Consider the following 12,631-nt stretch of genomic DNA (forward strand, 5'->3'; position numbering starts at 1 on the left):
TCAAGCCTGTTTTTATTAGATGTAGTAATTAGAATATTCATATCAAACTTAGTCATTGATATTCATTTGGTGTGGTCGCACTTGTTGCAAATTTTAAATGTCACAGGGAAATTTAAATCACTATGAAAGGCATGTTCATTATTTGTGTATTGAAGTATCGTGGTTCATTGGTTTGGTGATTTTATTTTCGAAAAGGTCTCAGGGTGTATTGACGTTTGTTCAACCCCAGCTCTAACATGTTTAATTAAAGCTATTATTTTGAGCTACAGGTGAGCTAGTGCATTACTGATAAACATAAGATAACTGTATGATGAAAACAACTCCTACCCTGGAAGAATTTAAACAGACAGTGTGTCATATTGAATATCAATGTTTAGTCATAAGAACTCAAATCAATGTAGTGGGAGAGACAAAATAACTTTAAAAATGCTCTACTTTACCTCATCATAGACGTTGTCATTTCTCTCAAAGTCACCTGCCTTCCTGGGGAGGATATGCACGTGAACATGCTGAAAACACACAATGACAAAACAAATTAACATGTTTTATTTTTTAGATATTATGTTATTCACTCATCCAGAGAGACATACATACTATGCTGTGCCAGGTACTCTTGTAACAGACTGAACTGACAACAGACCTATCCAGAGAGACATACATACGTATGCTGTGCCAGGTACTCTTGTAACAGACTGAACTGACAACAGACCTATCCAGAGAGACATACATACGATGCTGTGCCAGGTACTCTTGTAACAGACTGAACTGACAACAGACCTATCCAGAGAGACATACATACGATGCTGTGCCAGGTACTCTTGTAACAGACTGAACTGACAACAGACCTATCCAGAGAGACATACATACTATGCTGTGCCAGGTACTCTTGTAACAGACTGAACTGACAACAGACCTATCCAGAGAGACATACATACTATGCTGTGCCAGGTACTCTTGTAACAGACTGAACTGACAACAGACCTATCCAGAGAGACATACATACTATGCTGTGCCAGGTACTCTTGTAACAGACTGAACTGACAACAGACCTATCCAGAGAGACATACATACTATGTTGTGCCAGGTACTCTTGTAACAGACTGAACTGACAACAGACCTATCCAGAGAGACATACATACGATGCTGTGCCAGGTACTCTTGTAACAGACTGAACTGACAACAGACCTATCCAGAGAGACATACATACTATGTTGTGCCAGGTACTCTTGTAACAGACTGAACTGACAACAGACCTATCCAGAGAGACATACATACGATGCTGTGCCAGGTACTCTTGTAACAGACTGAACTGACAACAGACCTATCCAGAGAGACATACATACGATGCTGTGCCAGGTACTCTTGTAACAGACTGAACTGACAACAGACCTATCCAGAGAGACATACATACGATGCTGTGCCAGGTACTCTTGTAACAGACTGAACTGACAACAGACCTATCCAGAGAGACATACATACGATGCTGTGCCAGGTACTCTTGTAACAGACTGAACTGACAACAGACCTATCCAGAGACATACATACGATGCTGTGCCAGGTACTCTTGTAACAGACTGAACTGACAACAGACCTATCCAGAGAGACATACATACGATGCTGTGCCAGGTACTCTTGTAACAGACTGAACTGACAACAGACCTATCCAGAGAGACATACATACGATGCTGTGCCAGGTACTCTTGTAACAGACTGAACTGACAACAGACCTATCCAGAGAGACATACATACGATGCTGTGCCAGGTACTCTTGTAACAGACTGAACTGACAACAGACCTATCCAGAGAGACATACATACGATGCTGTGCCAGGTACTCTTGTAACAGACTGAACTGACAACAGACCTATCCAGAGAGACATACATACGATGCTGTGCCAGGTACTCTTGTAACAGACTGAACTGACAACAGACATACTATCCAGACTCTTGTAACAGACATACATACCTATCCAGCTGTGCTGCCAGGTACTCTTGTAACAAACTGAACTGACAACAGACCTATCCAGAGAGACATACATACGATGCTGTGCCAGGTACTCTTGTAACAAACTGAACTGACAACAGACCTATCCAGAGAGACATACATACGATGCTGTGCCAGGTACTCTTGTAACAGACTGAACTGACAACAGACCTATCCAGAGAGACATACATACTATGCTGTGCCAGGTACTCTTGTAACAGACTGAACTGACAACAGACCTATCCAGAGAGACATACATACGATGCTGTGCCAGGTACTCTTGTAACAGACTGAACTGACAACAGACCTATCCAGAGAGACATACATACGATGCTGTGCCAGGTACTCTTGTAACAAACTGAACTGACAACAGACCTATCCAGAGAGACATACATACGATGCTGTGCCAGGTACTCTTGTAACAGACTGAACTGACAACAGACCTATCCAGAGAGACATACATACGATGCTGTGCCAGGTACTCTTGTAACAGACTGAACTGACAACAGACCTATCCAGAGAGACATACATACGATGCTGTGCCAGGTACTCTTGTAACAGACTGAACTGACAACAGACCTATCCAGAGAGACATACATACGATGCTGTGCCAGGTACTCTTGTAACAAACTGAACTGACAACAGACCTATCCAGAGAGACATACATACTATGTTGTGCCAGGTACTCTTGTAACAAACTGAACTGACAACAGACCTATCCAGAGAGACATACATACGATGCTGTGCCAGGTACTCTTGTAACAGACTGAACTGACAACAGACCTATCCAGAGAGACATACATACGATGCTGTGCCAGGTACTCTTGTAACAGACTGAACTGACAACAGACCTATCCAGAGAGACATACATACGATGCTGTGCCAGGTACTCTTGTAACAGACTGAACTGACAACAGACCTATCCAGAGAGACATACATACTATGCTGTGCCAGGTACTCTTGTAACAGACTGAACTGACAACAGACCTATCCAGAGAGACATACATACGATGCTGTGCCAGGTACTCTTGTAACAAACTGAACTGACAACAGACCTATCCAGAGAGACATACATACGATGCTGTGCCAGGTACTCTTGTAACAGACTGAACTGACAACAGACCTATCCAGAGAGACATACATACTATGCTGTGCCAGGTACTCTTGTAACAAACTGAACTGACCTATCCAGAGAGACATACATACGATGCTGTGCCAGGTACTCTTGTAACAAACTGAACTGACAACAGACCTATCCAGAGACATACATACGATGCTGTGCCAGGTACTCTTGTAACAAACTGAACTGACAACAGACCTATCCAGAGAGACATACATACTATGCTGTGCCAGGTACTCTTGTAACAAACTGAACTGACAACAGACCTATCCAGAGAGACATACATACGATGCTGTGCCAGGTACTCTTGTAACAGACTGAACTGACAACAGACCTATCCAGAGAGACATACATACTATGCTGTGCCAGGTACTCTTGTAACAAACTGAACTGACAACAGACCTATCCAGAGAGACATACATACGATGCTGTGCCAGGTACTCTTGTAACAAACTGAACTGACAACAGACCTATCCAGAGAGACATACATACGATGCTGTGCCAGGTACTCTTGTAACAAACTGAACTGACAACAGACCTATCCAGAGAGACATACATACGATGCTGTGCCAGGTACTCTTGTAACAAACTGAACTGACAACAGACCTATCCAGAGAGACATACATACGATGCTGTGCCAGGTACTCTTGTAACAGACTGAACTGACAACAGACCTATCCAGAGAGACATACATACTATGCTGTGCCAGGTACTCTTGTAACAAACTGAACTGACAACAGACCTATCCAGAGAGACATACATACGATGCTGTGCCAGGTACTCTTGTAACAAACTGAACTGACAACAGACCTATCCAGAGAGACATACATACGATGCTGTGCCAGGTACTCTTGTAACAAACTGAACTGACAACAGACCTATCCAGAGAGACATACATACGATGCTGTGCCAGGTACTCTTGTAACAAACTGAACTGACAACAGACCTATCCAGAGAGACATACATACGATGCTGTGCCAGGTACTCTTGTAACAGACTGAACTGACAACAGACCTATCCAGAGAGACATACATACTATGCTGTGCCAGGTACTCTTGTAACAAACTGAACTGACAACAGACCTATCCAGAGAGACATACATACGATGCTGTGCCAGGTACTCTTGTAACAGACTGAACTGACAACAGACCTATCCAGAGAGACATACATACTATGCTGTGCCAGGTACTCTTGTAACAAACTGAACTGACAACAGACCTATCCAGAGAGACATACATACGATGCTGTGCCAGGTACTCTTGTAACAAACTGAACTGACAACAGACCTATCCAGAGAGACATACATACGATGCTGTGCCAGGTACTCTTGTAACAGACTGAACTGACAACAGACCTATCCAGAGAGACATACATACTATGCTGTGCCAGGTACTCTTGTAACAAACTGAACTGACAACAGACCTATCCAGAGAGACATACATACGATGCTGTGCCAGGTACTCTTGTAACAGACTGAACTGACAACAGACCTATCCAGAGAGACATACATACTATGCTGTGCCAGGTACTCTTGTAACAAACTGAACTGACAACAGACCTATCCAGAGAGACATACATACGATGCTGTGCCAGGTACTCTTGTAACAGACTGAACTGACAACAGACCTATCCAGAGAGACATACATACTATGCTGTGCCAGGTACTCTTGTAACAAACTGAACTGACAACAGACCTATCCAGAGAGACATACATACGATGCTGTGCCAGGTACTCTTGTAACAAACTGAACTGACAACAGACCTATCCAGAGAGACATACATACGATGCTGTGCCAGGTACTCTTGTAACAAACTGAACTGACAACAGACCTATCCAGAGAGACATACATACGATGCTGTGCCAGGTACTCTTGTAACAAACTGAACTGACAACAGACCTATCCAGAGAGACATACATACGATGCTGTGCTGTGCCAGGTACTCTTGTAACAGACTGAACTGACAACAGACCTATCCAGAGAGACATACATACGATGCTGTGCCAGGTACTCTTGTAACAGACTGAACTGACAACAGACCTATCCAGAGAGACATACATACGATGCTGTGCCAGGTACTCTTGTAACAAACTGAACTGACAACAGACCTATCCAGAGAGACATACATACTATGCTGTGCCAGGTACTCTTGTAACAAACTGAACTGACAACAGACCTATCCAGAGAGACATACATACTATGCTGTGCCAGGTACTCTTGTAACAAACTGAACTGACAACAGACCTATCCAGAGAGACATACATACGATGCTGTGCCAGGTACTCTTGTAACAAACTGAACTGACAACAGACCTATCCAGAGAGACATACATACGATGCTGTGCCAGGTACTCTTGTAACAAACTGAACTGACAACAGACCTATCCAGAGAGACATACATACTATGCTGTGCCAGGTACTCTTGTAACAGACTGAACTGACAACAGACCTATCCAGAGAGACATACATACGATGCTGTGCCAGGTACTCTTGTAACAAACTGAACTGACAACAGACCTATCCAGAGAGACATACATACTATGCTGTGCCAGGTACTCTTGTAACAAACTGAACTGACAACAGACCTATCCAGAGAGACATACATACGATGCTGTGCCAGGTACTCTTGTAACAAACTGAACTGACAACAGACCTATCCAGAGAGACATACATACGATGCTGTGCCAGGTACTCTTGTAACAAACTGAACTGACAACAGACCTATCCAGAGAGACATACATACGATGCTGTGCCAGGTACTCTTGTAACAAACTGAACTGACAACAGACCTATCCAGAGAGACATACATACGATGCTGTGCCAGGTACTCTTGTAACAAACTGAACTGACAACAGACCTATCCAGAGAGACATACATACTATGCTGTGCCAGGTACTCTTGTAACAAACTGAACTGACAACAGACCTATCCAGAGAGACATACATACGATGCTGTGCCAGGTACTCTTGTAACAGACTGAACTGACAACAGACCTATCCAGAGAGACATACATACTATGCTGTGCCAGGTACTCTTGTAACAAACTGAACTGACAACAGACCTATCCAGAGAGACATACATACGATGCTGTGCCAGGTACTCTTGTAACAGACTGAACTGACAACAGACCTATCCAGAGAGACATACATACTATGCTGTGCCAGGTACTCTTGTAACAAACTGAACTGACAACAGACCTATCCAGAGAGACATACATACGATGCTGTGCCAGGTACTCTTGTAACAAACTGAACTGACAACAGACCTATCCAGAGAGACATACATACGATGCTGTGCCAGGTACTCTTGTAACAAACTGAACTGACAACAGACCTATCCAGAGAGACATACATACGATGCTGTGCCAGGTACTCTTGTAACAAACTGAACTGACAACAGACCTATCCAGAGAGACATACATACGATGCTGTGCTGTGCCAGGTACTCTTGTAACAGACTGAACTGACAACAGACCTATCCAGAGAGACATACATACGATGCTGTGCCAGGTACTCTTGTAACAGACTGAACTGACAACAGACCTATCCAGAGAGACATACATACGATGCTGTGCCAGGTACTCTTGTAACAAACTGAACTGACAACAGACCTATCCAGAGAGACATACATACTATGCTGTGCCAGGTACTCTTGTAACAAACTGAACTGACAACAGACCTATCCAGAGAGACATACATACTATGCTGTGCCAGGTACTCTTGTAACAAACTGAACTGACAACAGACCTATCCAGAGAGACATACATACGATGCTGTGCCAGGTACTCTTGTAACAAACTGAACTGACAACAGACCTATCCAGAGAGACATACATACGATGCTGTGCCAGGTACTCTTGTAACAAACTGAACTGACAACAGACCTATCCAGAGAGACATACATACTATGCTGTGCCAGGTACTCTTGTAACAGACTGAACTGACAACAGACCTATCCAGAGAGACATACATACGATGCTGTGCCAGGTACTCTTGTAACAAACTGAACTGACAACAGACCTATCCAGAGAGACATACATACTATGCTGTGCCAGGTACTCTTGTAACAAACTGAACTGACAACAGACCTATCCAGAGAGACATACATACGATGCTGTGCCAGGTACTCTTGTAACAAACTGAACTGACAACAGACCTATCCAGAGAGACATACATACGATGCTGTGCCAGGTACTCTTGTAACAAACTGAACTGACAACAGACCTATCCAGAGAGACATACATACGATGCTGTGCCAGGTACTCTTGTAACAAACTGAACTGACAACAGACCTATCCAGAGAGACATACATACTATGCTGTGCCAGGTACTCTTGTAACAAACTGAACTGACAACAGACCTATCCAGAGAGACATACATACGATGCTGTGCCAGGTACTCTTGTAACAGACTGAACTGACAACAGACCTATCCAGAGAGACATACATACGATGCTGTGCCAGGTACTCTTGTAACAAACTGAACTGACAACAGACCTATCCAGAGAGACATACATACGATGCTGTGCCAGGTACTCTTGTAACAAACTGAACTGACAACAGACCTATCCAGAGAGACATACATACGATGCTGTGCCAGGTACTCTTGTAACAAACTGAACTGACAACAGACCTATCCAGAGAGACATACATACGATGCTGTGCCAGGTACTCTTGTAACAAACTGAACTGACAACAGACCTATCCAGAGACATCTTTCATTAATTCACAACCTTGTGGTGAAGCAATGCTGTAAATCACAGGAGGGTTACAATACATTCCGCCAAGTGTACCACCTGTATACCACCGGGACTCCTTAATTTTATGCTTTTAAAACTCAAATTGACTTTGTCAGACATCCTTTTCTGTTCCCCCTTGCCTCGTGCTGTCACAAACTTGGCCATCTGCACAGTTAGTTTCCAACTTGCAGCTTTCCTTGGGTGCTTATTAGTGTGGTAAAGTCCCAGAACAACTGCTACGTATTTACGCAGAAGAAGAAAAAACACACACATTAAAACAGGAAAGATAATTAGACAATGCAAACATTTATCTTACACTATGCAAATCTGCAACAAAGTTTTACAGAGTAAAAAAAAGTCATTAGCTAGTGATAACATAATGAAGGACAAGTAGAGAACGAGAGACTCCTCTGAAATGAAATACAACACACTCAAACTGAAGAAACAATGTCCTCATGATGCTAATGTCCCCAGCACTTACATATGCTTGAATTTTAATCAGCAATCCACTTGGCTCTAGTTTGATGAAATTTTGCATACTTCAAATAATGCAATAGAAATCCACTAAAATAGATGTTAGTTAAATGAATAGTTCAGCAGCAGTGTTCCTAACACAACAACCACATGAGGAATTAACGGAGTAAGCCTGTATAATGAAGTGGCGAAGTCACTTTGTACATGTCATGTACATGTCATTTTTTATATTGTCTCAGTTGATTAGTTCCTTTTTCAATCCCTGGTATATATAATTATTATTTCTCTCTAGTAAAACAGAATAAATCAATATGAAGAATGAAGGACACAGTTACAATTAACATGACAGTAAGCCACATTCACAGGGAATAGGCTTAGCTCCGACATTATTTCAGAGATGGTTTTAAACACATTTTGCAAATTGTCATACCGCATTTTACAAATTGTCAACAGTCATTGTGATTCTGCCACTGGCATTGTGGGAGAACAGCACATCATCGTGTTTGTATAAGCATCAACGTGAATAGAGCAAGTGTACTGTCAAGGCTATTCAGATGTAAGAAATGATTCCCACACAAAGCAGCCTCCTGGGCCTTCTGAATACTTGTGACAGTTCTTTAGAGTACACAGCTCTTACTTAATAAGAGCATTCTCAGAAGTATCTTCAAAACAACTTGATTAGCTGACTTGAATAGATGTTCATTAGCATACAGAACATAAATGACAGCACATCCTGTGTTTGTTAGGATCATGTAAGCACCGACTGTCAACTTTGTTCATGATAAATAAAATCAATGACATGAGGAAAACTGTCTTATTCTTTTCTGGATCGGAACATCTCACTTATCTCATCATTCTCAGAGTTAACAGCACATTGAGAAACTAGACTGACGGGAAATTAACGGACAAACAAAACTGATATCCTTGTTTAAAGCTGCAATATGTAACTTTTTGGGAGTTATAGATCTGTCATGGTCATTGAAAGCAAGTCTAAGAAGCTGTAGTTCTGTTCTATGTGCACTTTTCTATGTTTCCTGCTCTTAAGTTTTATTTGTTGTGTCTTTTACTTTCGGTTTGTACACCAGCTTCAAACAGCTGAAAATACAATATTTTTGGTTATGGAAAATATATTTCACAATGGTTTAGATGGTACAATGATTCTCTACACTATACTTGCTTGTTTTGTCACAAAAACTGAAATTAGCCGAACTATTCTAATTTTAGCAACCAGGAAATGTCGGAGCAATTTCTGCATAGTGCACCTTTAAGAGTTCTTTATCATGAACTTTGGCTACTCAGCAAAGATGTGTATAAAATATTAAGAAGGGCCATTTGAACTCTGAGGCTCACTTTTATCTACAGGTCCTAACCTCAAAAAGCATTTTCTTCAGCACTTTAGTCTCATCTAGAGCATAATATCCAAATTGCCAGCTTTTATTCATTTATCATTACTCAGCTATGATAAACAGCACAGCCTGTGTCAATGAGTGTTTATAAATGCTACAAACAAGATAACATGTTTCGAGGACTCTGCTTTGTTGCCACACATTTTTTATTTAATGAGTAAATTTGCATAATGTCTGCATTATTAAATCTGCCTACCTTGAGGTAAAGTTTGAAGGAAGTCGGCGGCAGCGGTGTTCAATACATTTTAAACGGTGCTGAGTGCGGGAGGCAGAGGCCGGCAGACAGGGAGTGTGTAAAAGCCGGCATGCCAGAAATGTGAAGGGTGGTATGGGAGATCATAAACCCTGACTGACACTGCAGAATGTGTGGGGTGAGTTTCAGACAGTTTGATGCCCACATGCACAGCAAGGGGCCACTCTGCGTGGGCTCAATAAGTCTCCCCTCATAAGATATGGCAGCTGTCATGCCTGGCCTTGACTGGGATTCACACTTGTAAAGGAATTAGAACATGCAAGGTAGTAGAAGTCTGACTTCCTGGATTAGATTTACAGCAGCAGTGTCACTAAATGGCTGTTAGTGCTCTGAAATGGGGGAGTTGGGGACTCTACAATATCACCATTTGAAAGTGTATTAATGCGAGAACAAAGCAAAGCACACACCAAGTGGTACCAATATTTCCTTACACCCCAACTGATATAGGACTATATCTATCTTAATAAAGCTAATAGAAAACAATTTGATCTTAGTTGTTATCCATCAAGACTGGTACGTGTCCTTGGCAGAAGTCAGAGTCCCACTTACAGTATATCTGTTTTGTCTCATTGCCTCCCTGATTAGACACATGTAGATACTGGGGGTCAAAGTTCAATGTCATCCCCTCCAACGTCCCCTCATCAGTCTGTGGATACTTCCTTATGCTTTATTTTCCATCCATACTTGGTCACCATACCCTGTTTCAAAGAACTCACACACAGCACAGGCCTACTCATTTAGACCATCCTTCATACAGAGCTGTATGTTTGTTTGTCTGTGCTACGTTCTAAGAGGTATGTAAAGTTTCTCCAAACATAATAAAACATATGTCTTTTAATTAGTTTCTGACTGCAGAGATAAAAGTGCAAATAGCTATAGAGTATTTTTTTTGTTTAGCTGAAATCTAGTCAGACAGGGAGACAAATGCATTTTGTCACAAACAGCTGTGTTCCCATTAAGGCAGAGGGTGCAGGAGCCTCCGTTGCTCCGAGCAGGAGCTACTAATTAGAGGAAGAGAGGAAGATCTGTCCCACCATTCTTTGCTTCCACCGCCAAACCACCTCTCGCTAAAAAAAACAACAGCCAGCAATTTACAGGAAGATTCATCTTGCTTTGTTTGATGGGTCCCCTTTGCTTTGCTCTTCAACACCGTATAAAGGGCTCAAACAAACTAAAACGTGCCACCAGGAAGATTAATGAGTCTAATGCTAACATTGGAATAACCCATTATGTTTGCAAAGTCCATTGTCATGCATCTGCTAGGAGCCCTGCGCAAAAGGTGGTGTGTTTGACTATGGTTCACCCTGAATGTGATGTGTTGTGACTGCTAGCATGAGGGTTAGTCACCAGCCCCAAGACACAGTATAACCTCTGTATTTTACTACAACATAGTCTTTACTGAACCATGCAAAATTGCTGTCTGAAAGTATGTTACACTGTAAATATCAGGTATTTTTAATCATGGTCGAATTACTGACTGGGACCCCACCATTGATTTTGTTTGTCACTCTCACTCAGATATCATATTAAAAATCGCAGTGCTAGCTGTGCCACCAGAGACTTTGGGTTCGCGCCCAGGCTCTGTCGCAGCCGGTAGCGGCTGGGAGGCCCGTGGGGCGACGCACAATTGGCCTAGCATCGTCCGGGTTAGGGAGAGTTTGGCCGGTGGGGATATCCTTGTCTCATCGCACATAGCAGCTACTCTTCCTGAGGTCCAGCAAAATTAAGGCAGTTGATACAATTTTAAAACATTACAATAAATTCACAGATTTCACAACAGACTGTGTGCCCTCAGGCCCCTACTCCACAACTACCACATATCTACAGTACTAAATCCATGTGTGTGTGTGTGTGTGTGTGCCAATGTTTGTATTGCTTCACAGTCCCTGCTGTTCCATAAGGTGTTTTCTTATCTGTTTTTTAAATCTAATTGTACTGCTTGTGTGAGTTACTTTATGTGGAATAGAGTTCCATGTAGTCATGGCTCTATGTAGTACTGTGGCACTCCCATAGTCTGTTCTGGACTTGGGGACTGTGAAGAGACCTCTTGTGGCATATCTTGTGGGGTATGCATGGGTGTCCGAGCTGTGTGCCAGTAGTTTAGACAGACAGCTCGGTGTAGTCAACATGTCAATACCTCTCATAAATAAAAGTAGTGATGAAGTCAATCTCTCTTCCACTTTCAGCCAGGAGAGATGACATGAATTAATATTAGCTCTCTGTGTACATCCAAGGGCCAGCCGTGCTGCCCTGTTCTGGGCCAATTGCAATTTTCCTAAGTCCTTTTTTGTGGCACGTGACCACACGATTGAACAGTAGTCAAGGTGTGACAAAACTTGTGCCTGTAGGACCTGCCTTGTTGATAGTGTTGTTAAGAGGGCAGAGCATCGCTTTATTACAGACAGACTTCTATCCCATCTTAGCTACTACTGCATCAATTTGTCTTGATCATGACCATTTACAATCTAGTGTTACTCCAAGCAGTTTAGTAAATTCAACTTGCTTAATTTCCACATTATTTATTACAATATTTAGTTTGTTTAGGTTTTAGTGAGTGTTTTGTTCCAAATACAATGCAAATACAGTTTTAGAAATATTTAGGACTAACTTATTCCTTGCCACCCACTCTGAAACTAACTGCAGCTCTTTGTTGAGTGTTGC

The 12,631-nt window shown here is 42.2% G+C and overlaps 1 protein-coding gene across 1 annotated transcript in view; it reads right to left on the reverse strand.

Annotated features, from left to right (window-relative positions):
- fhit (fragile histidine triad diadenosine triphosphatase) overlaps nt 1–12,631 on the reverse strand; it is a 341,147-nt gene that overhangs the window by 65,792 nt on the left and 262,724 nt on the right. Inside the window, 1 exon segment of the mRNA XM_064966519.1 lies at nt 441–509. Coding sequence (XP_064822591.1) covers nt 441–509 — 69 coding nt within the window.

This window comes from Oncorhynchus masou, chromosome 5 (genome assembly GCF_036934945.1).
Source record: "Oncorhynchus masou masou isolate Uvic2021 chromosome 5, UVic_Omas_1.1, whole genome shotgun sequence".
In the NCBI taxonomy this organism is placed as follows: domain Eukaryota; kingdom Metazoa; phylum Chordata; class Actinopteri; order Salmoniformes; family Salmonidae; genus Oncorhynchus; species Oncorhynchus masou.